At 38.9% G+C, this 24,848-nt stretch overlaps 1 protein-coding gene across 5 annotated transcripts in view; it reads left to right on the top strand.

Annotated features, from left to right (window-relative positions):
* Positions 1 to 363: 363 nt before the first annotated feature.
* Positions 364 to 24,848, top strand: part of BTRC (beta-transducin repeat containing E3 ubiquitin protein ligase) — a 114,098-nt gene continuing 89,613 nt past the window's right edge. For 3 of the 5 annotated variants that reach the window (XM_030951744.1, XM_030951741.1, XM_030951742.1), the window contains exons 1-2: positions 366 to 488; positions 17,013 to 17,081. In XM_030951744.1, the coding sequence (XP_030807604.1) occupies positions 441 to 488; positions 17,013 to 17,081 (117 nt within the window). In that variant the 5' untranslated portion in view covers positions 366 to 440. Of the gene's footprint in view, positions 489 to 17,012; positions 17,082 to 24,848 lie in introns of all 5 variants that reach the window. The other 2 variants (XM_030951745.1, XM_030951743.1) reach the window with 2 other exon arrangements.

Here is a 24,848-nt window from a genome sequence, read left to right as displayed (position 1 = left end):
GGAGCCAGCCGGACCTTCTACTCCGGGAGGGTCTGGAGCTGGAACTGCCCACACGGCACCTGCAGGACGCGCCTCCTCACCGCCCTTCCTCGCCCGCCCCGACCGGCCGCGTCCATCCCACCCCGGCCCGCACCTCGCACCCTGACACGTTACTACAACCCCCGTCGGCCCCCTGCACTGCACACAACGCATGCGCCAGCCGGCTCCCAGCGTGCCCCCAGGTCCGGACTCTGCCGGGATTTGTAGTTTTATCCTGCAGGTCGGACCTTTGCCAGGAACGCGGCCGGGGACTCCATTTCCCGTGGGCCAGCGGAGCGGCGCATGCGCCGTGCGGGCCGCGGGGCGAGGGTGGGGGGGCGCGGGGCAGCGCAGGTTCCCGTCTGCGCTGGCTGCGGCCTTCACTGAGCGGGGGGGCGGCCCCGGCCCGGCCCCGCGGGACGATGGACCCGGCCGAGGCCGTCCTGCAGGAAAAGGCGCTCAAGTTCATGGTGAGGGGCGCGGGGTTGGCCAAGGCGGCGCGGGAGGGTTGGCACCTCTGTCTATGGAGGGCTGCGGGGGGGCGAGATGGAGCGGGGGCAGTGGGGAAGGGGAGCCGGGCCTCGGGGCCGGGTCGGGCCGGGCCGGGAGCGCTGGGGTGGCGGGCGGGGGAAGGCGGTGAGCGGGGCCGGGGAGGGGGCGTCCTGCCTGCGGGGCGGGCAGTGAGCAGGGTCCCCAGATCCGGGCACAGGGAGCTTTGGGAGGAGGGGGAGGCGGCTGCAGGTGCCACTGGGGAGCGGGAGAAGTTAAACTGAGCGAGGCAGGACCTGGCAGAGGGGGCCAGAAGCACCGGCAGGCTTTGCGCATGTAATTCTTGGATTTTTTTTTCTTTATTTGTGCACCTTAGACTATCCTGCTGTACTGCTCACCATCCCTCTGTAATTTTGTTTTTCCTCCCATTCTACTGTGAGATACCTAAATACTGGCATTTGAATGTTTCACTTGATGCTGCAGCAGCATACCACTGATAGGGACTGCGGGGAGCACGTACATTGTTTAGGTTTTGAGTTGGCCTTTGGTATAGAAAACAGTACCTGCATCCAAGATGCTCTTCAAATATGGCTAATCTCCATAGATTTGAGGCATTGTTCACTTAAACTGTAGCTTCATTCTTTTTTTCTTAATTTGTTGTTATTTCTAAGCATTTTGGCCAGAAATGTAAAATTTAGAAATGAAAACAAAGTGTTGCCAACTAAATTGAATGTAACTTTCAGGTGCCCCAAACTGTTCTTTCCCTACGGATATAATTTAAATGACTGGCAACACTTGCTAAAAGTTTGATTTGGGTTAGTGCTTCTAGTGGCGCGGAATTAAACTTGATCTCATCAGGAAGAAGAAATTCTATTAAATCTTCAGAACATATGCCCAGAATGAAATTGAGGAAACATTAGCTGCAATTTTAATTTCTAACTGAGCTTCGATACACTTGTTTGGCTTTTGTTTTTTTAATCTGGAAGAACTTGTTTCTCTCTTGAGACTCTTTGATCTGTTTGCTAGTAGTCTCCAAGTTTGCCAGATGTATAGAATCTCAGCTAAGTGAAATGGAAAAATGCTGTGGACACCTAAATCAGCAAGATAGCAATTACTAATAATGAATGGCCATCTTTGGTGTGGGATTGGCCAAAGGAGTGTCCCAGATCCTGCTGCACTTGTGTTTGGCCAAGCTTGGTAATTACACCCTGCCTCTAGATAGTGAGTTTCACATCCCGAAAAGTTTCTGCTGAAACATTCTTGTCTGCTGCCAGGCAGCATTGTGAACATGCTATGCTGACTTCTCATCCATTACTTTTTTCACCCCTGTACTAAGATTCTCAGTCAAGGGCTTAGTCCAGGTGGTTTGAGATGGTCTGTAAGATTGGGCCTAGAGGCTGAGGGAATCCCTGCTCATCCTGCAGCTGGCAGGATGATGATGGACTCCAACAATAGATGGTATAGATGGACAACAATTAGATATTGATGGACTCCAACAATAGAGCTCCCTGACACTGGGGAGAGGCATGCCCATGAGAGGAAGCTGCTCTTCTGGGATGTGCATCGGTTAAGAGCAGCAGATAAAGGGAAGAATTATCAAGACCAGACTGTACTGAGAGCTAAAAGCTAACCCACCTCCTTTCATGTTTTATTAAAATGCTTCTTTTATGCAAAATGCTTGTAAAACCTGCAGTGAAAGATGTGGCTTCCCTCTGTCCACTCTGAACTATTAGGGTTTTTTGCTTACAAGTTGAGAGTAGAGGAAGCAAAGGTTTTATTGAGCACATCCCAGGCTTTTGCTTTAGTGTGCATCAGTCCAGAACGTGGCTCTTCTTTTAATTCTGCTGAAGTGCAGTGTTTGCCTGACTCGGGGGGGTCTTCTGGTGTTCCTGGCACGGTGGCACAGATAGATACATCAGGATACACGAAGAATCAGTTGAAAGTATCATCTTGGCCCTCCCTGGAAATGTCTTTTCTGGGCCTTGCAGCACTCATAGAGTGCTCAGGCACTGCAGTAGTGGCACTGGTACAGTTATCCACACAGAGGTAGCAGATCAGCTAATGCTGAATCATTCACAGTGGATTACCTTGTCCATCAGAGTGTGTGATATGCTTCATTTGCATCTTCTTATAAGGTGGCTCAAGTTTGGCTAGAGGTGGTCTTTGCTATTAATTACTGATTTTCCTGGGAGCTTCTCAAGGAGCATTGTAGGTAAATATCAAATACATTTTAGGGGTATGAGGCCTATTATCAAAGGCAGGAGAGACAGTTTTGATTTTGATATGTATTTGGGGTAGGTTTCATTTCATATTGAAAAGCAGCCCTTTAGGTGGTGGTTTGTTTGTGCTTCTCTAGAAAATAATACCTTTTTTCCACTTAAAATGTCAGGATTTAATTTTTGACATTGACTTTGGGCAGCCCTTTTGAATCACAAGGTACCAGGCAAGATGGACCTGGTGATTTGATTTTCATTTTAATGTCCAACTCTAACAGAAAAATGTCGTGGGAAAGCTTCATCCAGTGCTAATATTATGAATGAAATTATTTTGCTTTGAAGCATCTATATTTGGTGTTTTGAAAGACAAACAGTACTCTGTTGTTTTTCTGTCTGTGCAACTTTTTGATGGAGTAGAAGGCAGCTGCCTTCTCACTGGCTGCTGTTGGCTGGATTACTTGCCAGTGAAGCAGTATTAAATGCAGTATTGCATTTAACTGATATCTGCTACAGTTTCCTGGTTATCTGTGCTCAGGTACAATATGTATAATCTAATATTTTAAGGTTTAAGTAATTTATTTAATTTCATTTGCTTACTCAGTTTATCTCTATGTCTTAATAAGACCTAATTTATTCCAGATATTAAGTTGCTGTGTTTTAACACCACACAATACTAAGCAACTGCTCACAAGGGAAGACTGTTTTTGCTGGTGAATGAGAGTCTTGTATCATGTGTTCTGCACATCATCTTTCAAAAGTTTTGTTGGTGTTTTTAGGTTTTTCTTTTTTTTTTTTTTGAATGAAAGATAGTTCATAGGTTTAAAGATGATCTTTAAAATTAAATAGTCCAGTGTTCTGCCGCTGCAGCAAGGATTTTACCAGAGTGGAACCTGTCTTAGTTCACTTCAGCCTCTTTTATTTTTTGTACAGTCCTGCTGATGAAAGTACAGTGTATAAGAAACTGATGCACAAGCTAACGAGAGAGGGGAATGTGCCCATTAACCTAAAAAAATGCACACAAAGTCCCACCCAAAACCTCTGCCATAGAGAGCTCTGCTTTTATGCATTCAGGAACATGGGATTTCCATAGTCATAGTCATTGACAAAAGAACAAGAAATCGAGGTGCTCAGTAAGTAACTTTCAAGTTCAAATAAGTGTTTGAAACAGTAGATACAGTAGTGAAACTATGAGTGTGATAGGCTCAACTGAGACTTTGATTAAATGTCATATAAAGTAAACTACATAAGCCTGCATAGAACAGTAGATATTTTTTCAAAGTAGCTTCAAATGGTTCTGTTAAGTATATGAATGTTCTGATGATTATCTTTTTAATTAAAATGAGAAATCTTTGTTTAAAGTGGCATTCTTTTTTACGGCCTGTTACAGTCTCTGTAGCAATCATTTCTTAAGTCTGAACGTTTTTAATTCCAGGAATCCATTTATATAAAACTATGTTTAGACTTAATTAAGGAACGATTCTTACAAAGCTTGTAAATAGCCAAGAAAAAAGGGACAGAAAATAAAACTGACATTCACACTTAACAGAATGATTGTTACAAGGTATGTAATATGCTATAAAAATACAATAAAGCCCTTTTTATAAGAGTTCATATTTTTTGTTCCTCATTTTGAAAGGTATTTAAGAAAAATATCAAAGCTCTATGAAGCAACATCTGTTTTCTTGAATGGACTAGTGACAACTTCAGTTGTGTTTAATTAGCAGTGCTTGGAACAGTACCTGACCAGTTTGGGGTCCCATGTAGGACCATTTGAGAGGCAAAAGCTTGATACTTAACAGACTTTCACTTTCTCAGGCTTTATGAATTAATTAATTTGCAATAATTTATCTAATTTCCTGGCTTATGAATAGGAACAAGTCAGCCTGAGTGTTCTTTGTGGGTTTTTTCTGTTCCAGCCCCAAAATACCATTTTCCTTTTGGTTTTGGATGGTCAGATTCTAGGAATTGCTGATGGGCTTTCCAGTTTCATAGGAGAACCAGAGCTTTCTGGTTGTGTTTTAAGCTTCATCTGTGGGTTGTTTTTCAGTTGTGGTCTTTTTTTGGGGTGGGGGGGACAGGTTTGGTGGTTGTCTTTTCTTTTGGTTGTGAGTTGTTTTATTTTTTAATGAGTGAAAACTCTGAAGTTCATTAATTTTTATGTTTGCATGTTTGTAGGAGCTCCCACATAACTGGCAGGTAATATAGCAAAGAATAGTCAGTGTAATGGAAGGCTAAAAGGTAATAAAGTTGGAATTTCTTTTCCTGCTGTGTGCATGTATATATATGGAACAGATGGACAAAGGCTTACACTTTAAAAGAGGCTCTGCTTGCACTGGACCTATGTCATTCATGGTGTCAATAGGACCAGAACTTTTAAGAACTGTTATTTGTTAGCTATTTTTAAAAAAATCTTTTGAGAACCTTGCAGTCTTCCCAGTAACGTATTTGTGTCAGGGACATTGTGGCAGAGAACCCTGGGGATCCAAAGCAAGGAAGTCATGAAAGCAGTGAGAATAATTTTGTAAGCTGGGATAGCAGAGCATTGCCTCTTAAATGTGGGGTTGCAAATCCTGCTTGAATATTACACATGCCACTTACCAGTTTTTCCAATGGTACTGAAATGGCATCCTGGTTTTTTGGGTGTTTGTTGGCACTAGTATATTGTATGGAAAACATTGATTAATTCTCTTCTATGCCAAACTTCATGCTGTAGATTTTTCTGCACTTGATGCAGGCCTTTGGTACTTCAGTAACTTCACCCTTGCTTCTCTGGTAATGTTTCATTTCAGCCACTTTGCTCCATTAAATGTATGCAATTAGAAAAGCAAATGGCAAATTTGCTATCGCATCACTGAAGTATTTAGTTTCATAGACTTAAAAAGCCAAATTTGTTGCACCATGCTCTCCTCACTGTAATATGTACTATAAACATCAGAGAGAATAGGCTGACCTTAATATTTGCTTCTCAGACTAAATCGCCGCCTTGCAGCAGTTATTTCCCACTGAATAAAAAGTTTAATTTCACGCCCTGATTAGTGCTAGTATGTGCAGGTGGATATTTATTTTATGCAGCTAAACTAATCTGCCTTGGCAAATTATTTGCCAGTCAGCAGAGCTATAATTCCTCTTGAGTATTTGGTACTAAATTATCATTCTCATTAGTGAGATAAAGCAGACTGTTCTAACCACAAAGTTTGGTTAGGCAAAGGCCTTCCTAAATAGTCTTTGGAAGATACAAGATGTGCAGTGACTTCAACATTCTCAATATCCTAAAATGTTTTGTGATGTACAAAAAGGTGATAAGGATTTTAGAAGAAAAAAATAAAATTATTCCATAGTTGTGTATCATGTCTGGAGGTAAGGTAGGAATGTACAGTGTTCAGAGATCACCTCCTTAAGAGGTGCCTAATGAAGAAAAAAATCAAATGGTCATCTTTGATTGGCCATGGAAATACTCCGAGCTCTGATGTCTGGGCCATAAATGAGATGAAATATAAAGTTATGTTGTTTTCTTCTTTATTTTCAGTGCTAGCGGCTTCTGAGGTAGCAGAAATAATGATTTGAGACAAAAAGTTAAATGGTTGAGGAAACTTCCAGGTGTGGTCTCATTTAAAATTCACTTCACACTCTAAAAACATTTAAAGTGGGGATCCAAAAGTATTTCCTGATGTACATATGTTGAGTGGATATGTTTGTCGAGTGAATGTGTTCATCCATTATTTTGTTTTCTATGGATTTGACTGTGCTGGTAGTTTGTATTATAAAACATGTTAACGAAAGATACTTATTTTCTGTTACAAGAAGAGTAATTTATACCGGAAATTAGGAATTCTCACTGAGTATTGTGTGAAGGGATCCACTAACTTTTTATCATCTGTATGGGTTGTCATATATTCTTGTCATACTCATTTTCTCAGTGATCAACAGTATTTAGGGTCACATTTAAGACCAGCAAAACCAGCAAGCTGAACAACTTGATTTTTTGTATAAAAATTTTCCTGCTAAATTCATCAATGCAGATGGAATCAGCTGTTTTCTCACTTCCTTGTCTGCTTGTATTGCATCATCTTAAACTTCATGCATTTGTGTAATATTTAACTGTCCTCAGTAGCAAGCTTAACTGGTATTTCCAGTACTGAGTGTTTTCTTCAGTCTTCCACATTTCTTCCTTACAATTCAGGAATGCTCAACAAGGTTTATTCTTTATACATTTTAAGTGATTTTACGCAGAAGGGCTGAATCCACTGTGTGTTCAGCTGTGGAAGCTGGAAATTAATTGTAGCATAGCAGCGTCCAGTGGCTGCAGCTAAAGAGTAAGTGCTCAAAATACAATTAATAAGCAATCAAACATGAAGCTGTTTCCCTGACAGGATACTGATTAGTGCTGTGAAAAACTTCTTGATACCACAGAAATGGTTGAAAATAAACATCCTGGGAGTTGCATTAAATATTTCCTGCTTATTAAACAACAGAGGTTTCTAATGGCAGTTTTTCTGAGGTGCTGGGGAGCTCTGGTGTTGGACAAATGCTACCCCTGCTTGCAGAAAGAGAAAGCTGAAGCTCAGAAATTTGCCGGGGGTCATGGGCTGGAGGAATTTGTGTAGGGTGACATGGTATGCTGATAATAGGAGGCAGAATACAAAGAAAACAGTTCTTCTAATAGCTACCCTTGTGCTTCTGACCATGTTTTGGTTAATTTTACAATTGGCTAGCCACCTGTTAAGATAACCCATTTTATCATTAAACAAAATTAATTTTAAAAATGGCTTGAAACTGTCTGATTTTAATGGGATCTGAATATTCTTAGTTTTAATCTGCCTCATGAGGCTTGTCTTTCTTCTGGGAAGTACATTGTTACATCATTAAAATATCATCCCCTACTGAGAGAGAAATCGGTCCCATTCACTAAATGGCAATGCAGAAACAATGACAAGTATTTCTAAAAACTGCATTAAAATTCATTTTTTTCTCTTCAATGTGCAAGTTCCATGGTCCCATTAAGCAATGGGTGCTCAGCCTATTTGCCACTGTGCATGCACAGCCAGATTTGTTAGCTGGGGTGGCAGAAGGGTTCAGAAGCAGACACGATGACTTATAGTTTTAAATTATTTCACTTTTCCACAATGATTTTGCTTGGAAACAAATGATTGATCATAATTTTGTTCTCTCTAGCTACTTCTAGTCTTCTTTTGTACTAAAAATTGGGAAACATCTGATTTAATTTTCCTTCCCCCACTGCTAAAACAGGGTCTTTTGCAGTCATTTTGATGAGAGCAACGGAAAGGAGAGAATGAGGAAGAATGGGAAAGCTCAGCAAGGGGCCTTTCTAGTCTTCTTGAGGGAAGGACAGAAGTGTTTCCAGTCTGTGGGCAGGAGACATGCAGCCTCTCGGCAGAATCCATTGGAGTAACCAGTTTGGACTAGAAGCAGCAAAAAGGCCTAATGCTGGTTTAATTTGCTTCATCCCATGGTGAGAAGGGAAAGGTTGCAGAGGCACACTACAAAGGAATGAAGAAGGTTTTAAGTTTTATGTTAGCAGAGTAATAATAAGTGTGTTCTTTTAACAGTAGTCTAGATGGACCTATCTACTTCAGAAGCACCTGAAGAAGATGGTAGAGAGGGAATTTGGATAACAACAGCCAATGCAGAACTCTGGTGTGATTTTTGTCAGCTGGCTTTGTGTCCTGGATGGGATTTTTCCATTTGTAGGAATACTTGCTCAGGATATTTCCATCTTAGGACATAGTTATTCTTACAGAATTTTAAGAGTTTTTCCCAAATATAGTGGGATGGATGAAACACTGTAGAGAAAGGTGATGGCAGTTTTTGCTTGGATACTAATCAGGGCTGGACTGTCTGCTGACTAGAAAAGAGTCTGAATGTTTCCATGCTTGCCCATACAGGAACCAGAACAGTCTCTAGTTGTTTCAGAGAAAAATGGTCTGTCATGAAAGTCTGTCGTACAGTGTAGTCAGTCTCCCTCTCTACACACATCATCTGTAATTTATTGTGAGAGCAATACAGAACGGAGCAGTGTTTATGTGGGAGTTGCTTTTAGTTTATGGATAGTTGGCCTTGAATTCTGTCTATTAGGAAGATGTTGGCGATTCTCCAGGGGGGTTGTTCATTGGGACTGCTCAATGCCCTTAATTCCTTTTTGCCAAAACTGCCAGCGTGATTGAGAAATGCAGCCAGCTATCATTCATCTCCTGCAAATTAGAACAATGAGAAGGGGGTGTAGTCTCAAGAAATGATGGATTGATCTTGTTCTAGAAGATGAGTCTTAGAGGCATCTCAACAGAAAAAAGTCCAAATAATGTTAACAGCCTCTTCAAATGTGACAGAAGGTGTTTCCTGTTGTTAATATATTCAAAATGAGAAAAATCTGCATTCTCTATTCTTTTTGTAACTTTTTCCTTTTTATTTTTGCTTGTCTTGACTACGATGACTCCAGTGAAGTGTATTGCTCTAGCACTTTGTTACAGCTGTTGTATTAAGCAAGCATAAATACCCTGCAAGTTTTTTACTAACAAGAAAATATTCCTGTAATGTCCTGACCTTAACATAAGAATTTAAGTGGGGATGATAAAGGGCCCATCAGTGAGAAGACACATGTCAGTGTTGGACTGGAGTAGGTCTTGTGGAGCATGGGTTCAAGTCTGATATTGGCAACCAAAGTACTCTCTAAAGCTTTCACAAACTACTGAAAGAAGTTGCTAACTGGAATTCTCTTTGCTATGCCATTGCAGAGCTATTCCAAATTTGACTACTTTGAAAGTCAGAATCCTAGTTCTTATTTTCCTGCTTAACTCCTTTCATGGCTAATTCATTCTCATTAGTTCATATGCCAGTGTCCTTGAGCTTAAACAGCTCTCCTTGTTTCGCTGTGTTCATCTGCAGACTCTTGTGGAGGGCAATCATATTCTGCTCTGAGCTGGATCTGGTCAGGCTAAACCAGCATTCTTTAATTTATTTTTCCTTCTGTTGTAAAACATTTCCTGGAACTTTTGATCATCTTAATAGACCTTTTTAAACAGCTGCAAAATTTGATTAGTGTCCCTGAAACACAAATGATCAGAGCTATACAGAACATTCCAGGAAACATTTTATGGATTCCTTGTGCTAAAGCAGTGATCCTACTTTCTCTCTTCTGGGAATTTTTTACTTTATACACTTATCCTGTAATAGTATTTCCCATTTATTTCTGTGGCCACATCTTATGGGTGAGCCATCATTGTCTAATGAGTAACATATCCCAGGGCCTCTTTCCCTCTTCTCAGTTACTGAGTTCCTAATTTATAATGGAAATAATGTAACTTTTTGATTTATATGCATCATGTGTCACTTCTGTTACCAAATCTTCAGGATGCTTTGTCCTATATATTTATGATGTCTCTTTAATTTCATTAGCACATTGGTAATTCTTGACTATTTTAGCCATTAGTGAGAATATTTAACATTAATTTCAAAAATAAGAATAGATTTCAACAAGGGTAATTCTCTGTACAGCTTAATGGTTCCTTTTTCAAAATTGCCTGTGATGCTTTACAGTTTTTAGTTTCTTAGCCTCTTTATAACTCCAGTATTAATCCTAATCCTCTTAATTTTAACTAGTAACTTCCTACATGTCATGTATCAAATGCTTAACTACTTCTAATTTGTCTGGACTTCAGTGATCTTCTTAAAGAAGAAGATTGGGTTAGTCTAGCACTAATTCTCATTTGTTCTAAATTGGGAGTAGATTTACTTAGCCTCCCATGGTGACTGTTTCATTTTGGCAACAGTTACCAGTACTCAGTCTCAGTAGATGCCCTTCCTTGGGAGACAGGACATACTGTTTGTCTGTGTTTTGGCTTTGTTTTTTTCTTTTTTGGCCAGCCATTTCTGCAACATTTTAGGTTCACTCTAGTTAGAATTACAGATGGTTGTTCTGTGTGAGGGTGCTACCAGGGGCTGCTCGTTAGGTGTCTTCTGCTGCTGCTGTTGCCCCTGGTTCCTTCTGGCATTGCAGTCCTCCAAGACAGCAGGTGATGCTTTGGTGTTTCTTGGTTGAAGGAGGAGTTTGCCCTAGTTAAGCCGAGCAAAGGAATATTTGAATCCTATGCCAGGAATTGAGAACTGTCATGGAGCTGAACTTGGCACCGGGTATTTACATAAGGAAAAGAAATTTAATATATTTTGGTAAGTTTTTGAGGCAATTAGTTACAGATTCCAAGTTACTTCTGATGGGTGAAAAGGTCCAGCATTGTAATTGTAGCAGAGTGCTTTGTAAGGGAAATGTATTTGGACAGAACAGCCGTTCCTGCAAAGAGGAAGTGTTTTGGTTACTTTATTGAACAGGAGAATGTTTGGCTAGTGCTGGAGCCTGCTCAGAAGACAAGAGCTCAGTAGCTAAGCAGAAAATGTGGTGGAGTGCTGAAGTGTGCTCTCCAAAGTGTCTCGTTCTCTTTAGAAAAAAAATTATATTCCTTTTACAAATTCATCTGCTTAATGTGTGAACTGCAGATTTCCTTCCAGGATAGTTGGTACAGACCTATAACCCATCTCTCCTCTATGTTTTCTTGACTGTTACGTAAAATTCAGCAGGAGATTGGGAAGGTGAAAGTTAATACTGTAGGTTCTTAGGCTGATTGTGGAGATTGTCATTTTCCAAACTCAATTTTGTTTGCCTTGGCTGTATTTTTTTTAAAGTACAGGACTTTCTATTCTTGATGCACTGAATTTTAGTGAAAAATTAGAATCCAGATGAGGTCTCTGACTTTTCTAAGGACTTAGAAAAAAAAGACACAATACTTGGAAGGCAGCAGCTTCATTTTGTTGTTCTCTGGACTAACTTCCAGCTGCTGTTTTATACATAAAAGCTTGCACTGTGGATGTCACTGTTCCTGTTGGATACTTACCTGGCACAAAGTCAGGAAGTAGCATGAGAAATGATCATCACCACAGATCTTGCAATCTTGAACGAGGCTGGATACAGCACTTGAATTTCATACTTAAAGTGTCAAATGGTTGTGAAATCAAGCATGGGCACAAAGAGAATCTCCACACTGCTAGAGTAAGCATGTTTGTGGATCTTGCTGTTACTTTGTTCAGAGATTAATGGAGTGCTGTCATGGGTCTCCATTTGGTTTTCAGTACTGTAGCTCAGTATTCTTGTGAGCCCTAAAGAAGGTATCCAGGTGTTTCATGTTACAGAAGTAGTTTACCTGGTTGCTGCTGCTCTTGAAGGATATAAAAAAACTTTTGCATCTATTTATCTGTCAAGTTGTATAAATAGACCCTCTCCAGTGGGAGCTGGTTTTGAGCAGATCTCAGTCGAGGAACTCAGGCAGGTTCATTAAAGAGCTGGAGTAGCCATGTTCACCACGTGCAGTGAACTCATTAAGTTCACAGGCAGTCAGAACCTACTGTTTGAGAGTGCTGTGTCCTTCTGAAGGAGCTTGTATCAAACTGTGAGACCTGACAGCTGACTCAGTGTTTGTTCCTTCTTTCTACAAAATCTCACAAAGGACACACTTAAATATTGGCAACTTAAGTTTTTAGGATCAGATAGCTCATGGGTTTTTCTCCTAAATAACAATGAAATATTTTGAAATCGTGTGTTTGGTTTTGTTGAATTGGAGTCCACAAATCTACCTCTGCCTTATTTTGAGTATTGCTTTGGGCAGTAGAGTCAGGGATCTGTTTGGGCCATGAAGTTGTATCTTCTGTAATAGGAATTCAGTTTATTGCTGTAATGGATGCAAACTCATTACAAGTTCTAGGCCACAGGGGATACTTTCCTTTGCTGTGGAAGTCATCTCAACTGGACAATCTTCAGTGCAACTGGCCATGCCCTTCCATGTCAGTGACTGACAGATCTAATTCTGCTTTTGTAGCCGACAGCCTGTTAGTTAATGGAGTCCTGAATATTATTACTTGGAGGCAACCTTCAGAGTATTAAAATGCATTATTCCTGTTCCTCACTTGATATTTATCAAACAAGGTGTTATATCTAATGAATTCAATGCTATTGTCAAATAAATACTGTGTGTAGATCATGACTTAAAAGAAATGGTAATATAAGTCGCTTCATTATTGCTTTGCAGTGATGGAGAAAGATGGGTTTAGTTTGCTTGTGATGTTTGCATCCCATGTGATGGAAACCCAGAGTGAATGTCTTCTCTGAGGGAACAGCAAGCATTATGGGTGATATGATCAGATTAATAAGATCCTTAATACATATATATTTCATATTAGTCTCAATTTTCTCCCTCCCTCATTTCTTCTTACATAGAAGCAGATGAAATGGAGAAGCAGCAGTATTGCCTTGGAAGTACCATAGTAGGTTTCCTTTTATAATTATCATTCTTGACATATTTATCCTTTCTTATGGAAGTGAAGATGCAGATATTTAAGAACCCTTCTTGCACAAAAAAGCCCAATTTCCGCTCAGTACTTAATTAGCACTTGTTTATGACACAGCATCTGATTTGATTTTCGAAACAAATTGCACAGTAAAGAGGCTGATATTTAAACTGTATAGTAACCACAGCTCCAGCTGTGACTCAAATCTTGTAAGCCTTCAGGGGTTGTGTTTAGGCTTAGAAAATAGGAACTCAGGCCTGTAATTAAATGTCCTCTGAAAATCAGCCTTGGTAGAGAGTGGAGAGGGTACCACTGAATTTTAAATTACTGACTTGTTCTCAAGAATCATTCTCTTGTTCTGGGCCTTGCTAGGGACTGCAGAAATCAAATGGATTAAAAATGGAAGAGTAGATTACTAAGGAAAAAAGTCAGAGGTTGCAGACAAAGAGATGAGCAAAGTAAGCTATTTTGGCTCCCCAATTTATAGACAGATGCAATATATATAATTTTAATATATGGCTAACGTATAGAAAACAAGTTCTGTGGACACCAGAAAGACTAGAGAGAGTTAAGATTTCATACACAATAAAATTGCATTTCAGAACTGTGAGTAAGGTGCTGATGGTTGTGGAATAAGCCATCTGGGATAATGGAAGGCTCATTTTTAAAGCAAGGCCTCAATAATAAACATGAATGTCTTGGAAAAGGAAGTAGACTAAGTTATATTACAAATTAGTCACTGACCTAAATCAAAATGTGAAATATTCACAAAATAGCATGATATAAATTAGCAGTTAGAGTGCTTTCAGAGTTACTTTTTGAGGAAAACAATCACTGTTGATGCTATTGAAAAAGAGAGAAAAATTCCCCTCGCAGCCTGACTTCTAGTCAAGGAAAATGCTGGAGCAGATGCTAAGAGAAAATACTGTGCTTATGAATGGTATTGAACCATGAGCATAAACGATGTGTGCTCATGAAAATACAAAAATGAGTAGGTCTTGCTGGGCAATTAATTGTATTGCTGGTGGAATTGCTTTGAATGGATCATAATCATGGAAGATTTTAGTGTTGATTTATAAATTAATACAGCTTCCAAACAAGACCGTGTTCTGGATCCCACATATTTTTAAGGCTGGGGGAAAGATGGACAATTTTTTTTTTTTTTTTAAATTGACAGTCCTCTTACAGTCCTGTCTGCTGTCATTGGGATACTGCAATTCAGAATATTTTAACCAGATGTATTACTTTAATTGGCTCTCTCTGCTGAAGAATGCATTCCTAGGGGTCATTTGCAGTGTGCCTTGGATAACCACAGAAATTCAGAATGTAGGATATTGGCTAAACTTTTACAACCAGTCACCAATCTGAGAAATTGTAATTAAATTATGCTTTTTTGTTGTGTTTATTTTGATGTAAATGAGGGCTCACTTGTGCAAATATCCCACTTTAATGGCATAAGCAGCAGTATGTGGGTAATGGCACATGTACCTTGTGAATACTGGTAAAATTTGCTTCTCTTCTGTGTAGTCTCTCATTTCTTCTTAAATGAGAGCAGGTTTATCATGCAGAGGAGACATACCTCTGACAAATACAGTATTGAGGATGAGTGGTGGGTCTTAGTTTCTCCTATTTTTATGTTTCACTTGTCATCATTGAAAAATTAATTGAGTTTACAGTAGCTACTTATCTGCCAAAAGTCCTGATTGCTTTTATTACAATACTCAAGCAACTTTACTTTTGAGTCACAAAAAAATTTGTTGGTAAGAGTTGTCTAAATAGAAATGCATTGTTATCTTTACTACTGGAAACACTTCCACTGAAGAATAATCCTGTTGCTGGCAACAGATCTGTGAATACACTTAAATATTTGCAGGACCAGGGTCTTCAAATGCAATGGTTCAAGTCAGTGTCTTTAAATCAATTATTCAGACTGCTCTGGCCTGATGGGCTACCACATGTTAAGCAGCCTGCTGGTCTGAAGAGCTTGACTGTTATCTTTTAATTTGTAGGTTAGGTGACAGAACCACAAACAAATTAAGTAATTTTTCACAATTTATTGTGAATGCAGTTTGATTCTAACATCACAACAATTTGTTGTGTGAACTTGGGCGCATCTGAGACTGGTATTCAGGTCTCTCTACTTGTGACACTGATTTCAAATGATTGCTATTTCTGCTGATGAGTACTTTTATTTTTTTTCCTGAATAGATACATATTGGACTGTGCTACTTTGAGAAAAGAAACTGAAGCACTTGAGCCAGAAGTAAAATATGTATTTCTGTAGTGCTCTTGCTAGATATGCAGCACTTCATATAGTTTCTTCTCTTTCCAAAGCACATAGAGATGTCAAGAGATCCTCTCAGCAAACCTGTTAGGTGGGTTAAATGCATGTTGTCCCCATTTTAAAGTCATAGAGAGACTAACCACCCATGAAGTTAGTGCTGAAGGAAAGCTTAGGTCTTGGAGGATGATGCTTCTAGCTGTGGTAGAAGTCTCCTAAAACACAGTTTGTTAATGTGTTAAGCATTGCAAGTGCAAATGCAGCAGGTGAATGCAGTAACCAGACATACTTGAACTTTAATTTATCAGCACAATGGTGGTTATTAAAATTCATGTTCAACTGAGATCATTGGCTAGGACACCAGCATAATCTTACTACTACTTTGAAAGATTTAGGAGGATTTAAATTCAAACTGGAGAGAAGCAAAAATAACAAGTGCTTAAAGTATACTGCAAAATCCTGAGTATGTACTTCTCTTTAGAGGCAAGATTTAGTCCAGGCTAGTTCTTATTTTATTTTCATATTCCAAGGCTGCCCACCGTAGGTGTGAAGGTTTGTCATTCAGCCACTTTTTTTGTCTCCAACAGATTGTATTTTTTGTTGTTACAAGTACCAAAGCGGATGCAGTTTGTACAAACTAGATATTGTGTTGACTCAAGAACAAGTGAGAGTAAGCTTATCTTCAGTAGAGCCATTCTGAAAATGAGTAAACTTTTTCCAGCCTCCCAGGAGAAGTGAGTGGTAAGGGCACACATCTGATTTGGAGGGGAAGTACTGTGAAGTTAACAAAGGGATTGTGTAGTAGTTTCAAGAAATAAGAAAAATCTCTGGACTTGGTGTTTGTGGATGTTCTGCCTGGTCCTGTTGCTTAGATGTGATTTTAATTTCTAAGCATCTCCTTTTTTGGGGGGAAGGGGAACACTTGAATCCACTTGAATGAGGGAGTATCTTTAAACTACAAATGAATTTCATGTCAGACACTGTTTTGGGGTTTGTTGCATACTTTTTCCTAGCTGTAAGTTATGTTATATATGTTTTGTGTTTCTAGAGCAATTTGGTGTCTTGCCTTTTCTTCAGTCCAGTAAAGCATGAAAACAGTAAATGGGGGGGGAGATTATATTTGTCTGTCGATTTGAGGCATAATGTATGGCTCTGTGTAAGTATAATATCCTGTTACCCTGATATTAAGGCTGCACCTCTTCAGGAATTTTCTGTCATCGCTTCATGTTGTCCAGTGTCTGGTCTGATCATGTTGAGGATGGTAACTGTGAAAACACTCATAGCTTGACTACTGCTGTTTTGACACCATTTGCTTTTTATATAGTGTCAAAAGCATTAATGACCATTAATCTTTGCTGTTTCACCACCACAGAGGCTGTACTTATCCAAGTGCATTTTTGTAGAAATTAAAAAAAAACCCCAAACCTATATATACTGTACTGAAATGTGAAATGGTGGAAAACATAAAAATGGTGGCTTTATTAAAAAAGTGTTCGTGAGGCAGCTGATATCAGAGCAGTAAACAAGAACTAATCTGGGGACTAAACCTTCATATCATGCTTAAAAAAATCTGCATTGTTTAAAGTGCTCCAGAATTTAGACTTAGGTTAGCTAGGTCCCAGTGTAAAAGGAGGTCTCTCTTTATGTCTATTCTCTCCTAGCCCCGAATACACATGCCAAAAGATGGATTTCAACTTATATCTTCTGGATACCAAGCATGGCTAAAGCAGGTTGGACTGTATTATTGTTATTCATCTCATGTGAGGGACCGTGTTAGACACCTGTGCTTGTCTCATTAGTGAAGTACATAAATGAGGGTGTAATGAAGTTACAGTGCCATGTTAGCTGATACCCCTCATAGCCATCACTGTTTTGTGTTTATGCATGCTGTGTTTGTATAACATTTTCTCACCAGTCTGATGAATGTGCACTTCCTGTAAATAAAAGTTCAAAATGCAGTCACCTGGAAGCGAAGAGGGTCAGAGTCTGAAAACAGATCTACAACAACAGCTTGAATTACAGAATTAAAATGGGCCTTCAAACACAAAGCTGCATGGTGGTGGTGCTGGTAATAATGGGGAGGCCACTGGGTTAAAACTCAAGAGAATTGCATCTAGCATCTAATTCAGATCTGCCTGGGTGAATCAAGTATGGACACTTACTCACATCACATAACAATTGTGCAGTTTGACACAGTCTGACACTGTGGGGAGTCCCCACTCGGAAGTGGCCTAGTGCTATATTACTCTGGCTATTATTAAAGGCCAGGCTTTAGAAGTCTCAGCAGTCTGCCTCTAGCAATTGCTGTCAGCTTTTCACTTTTGTGAGTGAAAAATCCCCCTTCAGAAAAAATAGCTTAATTTACAAATGGCCTGTACAGATCTGTTCTCTGATGAACATATATGATGAATCCTGTGTCCTTGAGAATACATGGTTTAAAGTTGCTGTTTCTGTAGAAAGCCAGAATGTGTTGTTATGGCAACAAAAACTGAAATATGAAAACAGCACAGATAAGCTGCATCCTGTTGTCATGGCAACTGCAGTTGTGAAATGACAAAACGTGGTGGTGAAGGGATCTTCAAGGTGGTACCGTGAGCCCAACATAAACAAAGAGCCAAGTCACTTGAGCAGAGTGTGAGAATGAAAAGCTGCACCAGCAAATCCCCTTAAAATATGAGTTTCATTGAAGGTGCTAACAGGATGGTTTTGATAGTGTCCAGTCTTGTGTCAGTATCTTAGAAGCAGTAGGTGGTAATGTGCTTGTGCAAGCTGCTTACTGCTGTCAACTTACTGATAGAGCTTGAACACCTATTAGAAGATGGGCACCAAATCTTATATTTGCAAGCCATTTCTTTGAATGAGTGATGTGCTGCAAGGGTGAAGTGTGCTTTGGAGCTTCTCTCCGAGAGACCGTTTCTCTCTCTCTCCTCAAGTCCACTCCAGTGAAGGTCAGCTGGGACACTGAAGCTTCTGTTTTCTTGATTTAAACTTTGCTGAGCCTGAGGCAAGGTGTCTCAGAGGAATCTCAACTCTGCAATTATTGTCTCACAGAGCTCAAGTTTGTTGACCTATGGGGCATGGCATCAGTTTCTCTTTCTTATGTGGGTTGGGAGAACAATAGGAAGAGGATTGTGTGGCTGTTCTGTTTTCCTTTTACTTCTGAGGCCAACAGAGCAGCCTTATATTACCAGTGCTGTGATGCAGGTGCGATATATGCTTTTTGGACTCTGAAAAATACCAAGGGGGTAAAAAACCTAAAATGCACAGTAAAATTCCAAGGAGGCTTTACACTAGGCAACCTCAAATAATAGAAGAATTTGCACTTTTTGAAAAAGATATTTTTTGCAAGCATGCTTTCCCTTTGATTTTTAATTTATTGGTATTAGTTTTAAAGTCTGTCTCAATCTTCTTACTCCTTGACCCAAGGAAAAGTTATAAACCTGTGCTTGTCATCAGCAGATTCTGTCGTGGAAATAGCTTTGCTATTCCAATTTCGTGTTGTGATTTCACCACAGGAAGTATAAGGGTAAGGCAGTTGATACAAAGGCTGGGAAGAGCTTTCATGAGAAGCAGAGAGGTTAAATTTTTTTGAGGTGAGTTGGGTTTGGTATAGGATATCTATCAAAGGTACTACCTGTAAGAACCATGTATTGAAAAGAAAGCCACTTTTGATGTATGTAAAAGCATAATCTTCATTTGCATCCACATGGAATGGGGGTTGTGCATCAGGTTTATTCTCCTGTTGTCTGTATTTTTAACTGGATCCTAACTTAATGATTTTTTTTTTCCTCAGCATGGCTGAGTATTGATCTGGTGCCTGACTTACACAGGATGTGAGAAGTATCCCAGTAACATATTGTATTAGCGTGGACTAAAAGCAGTTTATATTACAGATGAGGTGGAGGAAGATGAAGTTCTGCAAGACTGGACACATACTATAAATATCCATAAAACTGACAATTTTATCTAAAACCAGTGCTGGCGGCATTTGCATATTTTCAGCCTTCTTAAACTGCAGATAATAGTTGAACACTACCTGAGCATGGGTTGCCCACACTGATGTCATTACCCTCTGCTCTTTAATGGCAGGTTTTATATTTAATGTTGCTGTGCTGTAATGGAGAGTTGTATTGTGTTTTTATGTGGGCTGGAGGAAATACAATACCAATGGCCAGAAATGCATGTTGCTTTTAGACTGGCATTTTAAGTAACCTGCATTGTTCTCTTTACTCTAGCTCTTTCCTGTTTAGGTGTTTGTCTTTTTGTAGAAAATGCAGTTGTTTCATTCAGCCTTGATCTCTGTTTAAGCTTTTGACTTGCTAGCAGTCTGTAACATCCTATCACCTAGATGCTGTCCCTTTGGAGACAAGCCACAATTGACTTCTGAAGGGAGACAGGGAGGGAATGTTTGTGTATAAATACAGTCAATAGACGTGACATTTTAATTCCTATATTATATGGGCACTTTCTATAATTTAAGCCAAACTGTGAAACTGGGCAAGTTAAGCTAATTAGGTAAAACACTTACAAAAGCTTATTTTGATTACATAAACGGGGAAGTAAAAGTATCATTTTTAGGTGGCTTCTGAAACATGGTTATTTGGAGTTAAAGCTAATGCCTCCCTTTTTCATAGCATTGTGAGCAAGTATGCATCACGTAGGATATGTAATGTAATGCACTCATCTGAGCCTTTCTGCCTCCCACTGTCTTTTTGTAGTAGAATTTTTAAAGCCAAGTTATAAACCTGTAAATGTGTTTTATGCTGGAAATTCTTGGTGATACCTTAACTAGATTGGTACCAGCAAAGGCCAGTATAATCAAAACAAGGCACTTCAGATATTAATGGTCTGCACTTCAGTCAAGTCAGCTGGAAAAGAGAGTGTAAAAACCAGGACTGTGGTGAAACCAAGATTCTTCTACTAGAATTGCACTTTGCTGAGAGAAAAATGAAATTATTCTGGATGTATTTTGGTTTTGTAATTTTGTCATTTAGCATCCTTTCCTTAACTTCTAAAACATCTACTTTCAGTGGATCCATATGCTTTTTAAAATTCAGATACTAACTCCTTGGGTGGAAAGTTGAAATAAGATTTCTTTCTGCAGTTCATTTATTAATACTTGGCACTCCTATAGTACATAATGTCCTCAAAGCACTATGCAGGCATATCACTTATCCTTGAAACACTTTTGTGTGGTAGGTGCATAACAATAACTCTGAGAGATTTTATGGAATTAAATAAAGTAGAGATGAGGGAAAAATCTAATGAAACTTCCATTTCATATCTCCACCAATGTAGGTTTTTTCTCTGCAGTTTGTGTCATGAAAATAGAGAGGAGTTCTAGAAATATTCCAAGATGAAGAGGTTTCAACACAATACTTAGTATGTTGTGCTACTCTGCCCAAATTCATGAGGAATTGTTTGTAACTGATCAGGCTTTAGATGCAGAATTATAGAATCATTAAGTTTGGAAGATATTTCTAAGATCATCAGATATAATGGAGCTTAGTAGCAACTGTGTTTTCTTGCTTACCAAAGAGCCAAGTGCACTTGGTCTTGTAAAATCTCCATTTTAAGCCTTCACATAGTTTCATCTTTTAGACCTTGGTGAGATTGCTCTTACTAAGTTTGGTGTTGTTTAAAGAAGCACACACAAGTGTGTGTGCAAATTTTACTCCTTAAAGAAGGGTATGGCACCTAAATCTTAAAGCTCTGCAGCTGCACTGGTTTAGATTTATCAACTTCATGCATTGAAGAGCTATAATTATGAAAACGTTAGTATTGTCGAGTTCAGATGTGATCCATGTAAGTCTCCTCAAGCACTTGGCAAATGAGGATCTTGTACACTTTATAGATGGAAGTTGGCTCCTTTCTGGGGCATGTCATTTCTGTTGACTTGAAATCACAGAGGTTGAACTCCAGTAACCACTCTTGGGGAAAACACTTCTTCACAAACATTGACCTAAAAGCTGTGATTTGATCCTCCCAGATCCCACTCAGGTAAGTTATTATTTGGATAATCTGAATAAGTAAATCCTTTTCCATGTGTCTTACCATTGGTATTTAAAAGTAGTTAGTGAACTGGAATATCTTGTAAAAAGTTACTGTTAGCTAGGGAGTTACCAGAAGGTTAGAGAAGAGTTTGCATAATACGTACGTTAAGGAAAATTTACTGAGCAATTACACACAAAGTGGGTGGCTGAAGGAGAAAGAACCCTTTACAGCAGTTGGAGTTCTGTGTGCACAGCAAAGCTGGCAGAATGTGGTAACACCCTGAGGGTGAAGGGGAAAACTGCTGCACTGAAGTCAGTGATCTGTACCAGGGTAAGAAGTCCAGTATCACCTACATTTGGAGTCTAGGAAGAGTGTTATAATTGAATCTGGTAGCATGTTTCAGCCTCTGATTTGAGAGACCTAATTGTTGGGAAGTCAGACCCTGGTTGTGCCAGAAAAATACACTCAGCTTTCCCAAAGTGAAATGTTGGTTTTCTTGGTTTGCAGTTCGTGAAAAATGGTCCAAGGGTCTTTAATGATATAACTGAGCTTTGTTATGGCAGAGCAGGAGCACAAGCCACTTTGAATCATACCCATACATGCTTGTGGAAATGTGACCAAAGTGTCTGAACACAGTAGAAGGTGAGGAATTGTGCAAAGCACTGATTGTGACAGCAACCTCATCTGGCCCTTCACCATTTGGGTGCAATATGTGCAGCTAGAGCTGTTTGTGGGCTGGCTGAGCCCTGTGAGATCCTTCTCATGGTCACGCTCCAAGGATTACTACAGTTGCCTCTTTATTTTTATAAATTTATTTTCTTATTGTGGAAAGACTTTCAAGAAAAACTGCCAGTGACAAGTCAGAATTACCTAGTTATAAGTGTGGCAAACTGGTCTGGGATGCAAGGAAGTGCACATTTTAACTGTATGGCTTTCGACTGTTGTTTTCTTGTCTTAATTAAGACTTACAGCTTTTAATGTTTTTCTTATTTTCAAGTGAAAACAGGCAGAAAACTTTCTCCAAAAGTTATGAAAGTATTAATTTGCTCTGAGACGTGATAGTCTCTTTGGTAAGTTCATAATTGGGCAGAATTTTTTTTAAATGCATATTCTTGTCTCTCAGGTATATAACTACTTCATAACTGGTAAATCTGTATTCATATGTTAGGGTTTTTAAAGGCATATTATTTACACAATTCACTTGAATGGCTCCTCTGAAAGCTGTGTGGCTCTCTCATGTAATTATGTATTTAGTATGCCTTGCATCCATTGTTGGGATAGGGGAAAAGAAAAAAACCTAAACCCCACAAAATCTACTAAAATAAATAATAAAAGAATATTCTCATTCTGTTTTGGCAGCTTTTTTAGAAGTTGTATTATATACTTTTTTTTCAGATAAGAAGAGCTACCAAAGCTAAAAAATGAAATATGTATGGCAGGTTTTTTAATTGTGAAAGTATACAAGATGCACTGGGAGTATTTTTTTTTTAATACTTATATATATTTAATCAGAAAACACCTCTCAGAACAGTAGAGGGGAAAATAAGAGATACCTTTTCATTTTTATGCGTATGTGAGAGGTTAAAAGAATGAAAAGTGGATCAGGGAAAGGATCCAAAATAATTTTTTATCCAGAAGTAAATTTCTGGAATTGTTATTAAGTTTCATGAGACCAGCATTTGCAATGTAAATAGCAGCTGCCTTATCTGATATGTTTCATGCAATGTGTTGCATTCTGTGGTGACAGGAATAGTGCAGACTGAACACAATATGAAAGTGATGTATGTTATATTTTTGGCATTGGCTTAGTTAAGTATGTGGCCAAAAAAAGTATAAGAGGAACTGAGTGAGATTGAAAGGTATTAAAGTTTGTTCTCCCATTTTTTGTGGTATATGATAAAAATAATTCGGAATATTAGGAATCCCAGTAAGATCTGAGCATGTGTTTGATAAAGGATTAAAATTCCTTAGGCACATTTCCTGAGAATTAGGTTTTATAGAGCATGCAGGAAACAGTAGTGTGAAAGAGACTTTAAGGGAGAATTGTTCTTACCAGCCATCCCATATTTGCTTTCTTGAGTGGTGATCTGTCTCCTCATATCAAGCTCGCATATGGTTTATATATTTCTAATACCCTTCAGAGCATCCCATATGTTTTATCTGCTCCAGTTTGGCTGGTGGGATTTCTAGGGTCTCTTTTCCCCTCATGTCTTGGTTTTTGTAAGAGTTAGAAATTGTGATTGTTTTATCTTTAGAGTTCACTTGCGTAAGGTGCTGAATTCTGTACTAGAAGGGAAGCAATTCTGAACTAGGGAAGGACTGCAATAGATGTGGTTAGCATCTGAAAATAATTTTATATACAGTACACCAAACACCAGCCCTTGGGGAGAAAGTTTGCTTTCCTCTTTGGGTTTGTCACTAACTTGTGAAGATGAACAAAAAGTTACTAGGCTGCCTGTAAATCAAAGGTGTTTTAAGTGCACAGGTTATCATAAAGTTCAGTACAGGGTTCTTACAGGGGTAGTAGGTAATACCTCACTATTTTAAAATGTGCCACAATTAGAGACAGTAATTCTGTACTGCTGTCTAATTAATTTCTCTGAAGTGACTATGAAAAAAATATCCTTCAACTGTTGTTTGATTTTCTTTTGGTCATTTTTGTTTTACAGTGAGCTCAGTATAGTCAGTTTATGCTTTCATACCTGTGCACTGTAGTTGTGAACTGTAGTAGTTCAAGAACTTTATTTTTCCCTGTGTAGAGCCACTTAGTTTTACAGGACAAGGTGATATATTTCTGACCTGTAACACAATTTACTAAAACTGTGTTAGTTACCCCTAGTATATTGTATTTGCTGAAGGACTAGAAGAGAACAAATTTGATAAGAAAAACCCAGTCTGAAATGGTAATGTATAATCTTGTAATGCAGTAGCAAATAAAGTAAATAACCAATTTTTAGCACTGGCAAAAATTTAGCCATTGAGTGTGTATTGAAATTTGTCTTTAGGACATCAGATAATTGGAAGAGAGGGTAGACTATTAGAGGCAGAACATCTGATGTAGTCAAAAAATGTTCTTGCAATATAATTACAAGAATAATTGAATAGGTTAAAATACATCTTCCCTTCAGCTAATGGTTACTGTCCACTCAGCTCAGGCAGAGGCTGTCAATGCTTCTAGCCTATTTTAATTCAAAGTAAGGCAAACCCATTTTAATCACCAGTGGAGCAGCTGGAACCAGCCTCTGTCACAAGGAGGATTCTGGTCTTGTTTGAAACTGTACTCCCTGTGTTTATTTAGTGGGAAAATACATTTCAGAGTTCAGGGAGTGGGATTTTAAAATCAATTGGAAAAAGAAATTGGATTTTTCATCAAATAATTCCCTATTTTATGCCACTCAATGTGTATTAAAGATGCTTAGCTTTTCTAAATAAAAAGCTTTGTGTCTCTGGGTCTGAAAGTTGTTCAGACATCCGAAGTATTAATGCAGTTGGGAGTTAGGAAA

This window comes from Camarhynchus parvulus, chromosome 6 (genome assembly GCF_901933205.1).
Source record: "Camarhynchus parvulus chromosome 6, STF_HiC, whole genome shotgun sequence".
Classification (NCBI taxonomy): domain Eukaryota; kingdom Metazoa; phylum Chordata; class Aves; order Passeriformes; family Thraupidae; genus Camarhynchus; species Camarhynchus parvulus.
The sequence above is the reverse complement of the archived record's forward strand: the minus strand, read 5'-3'. Positions and strand labels throughout refer to the sequence as shown.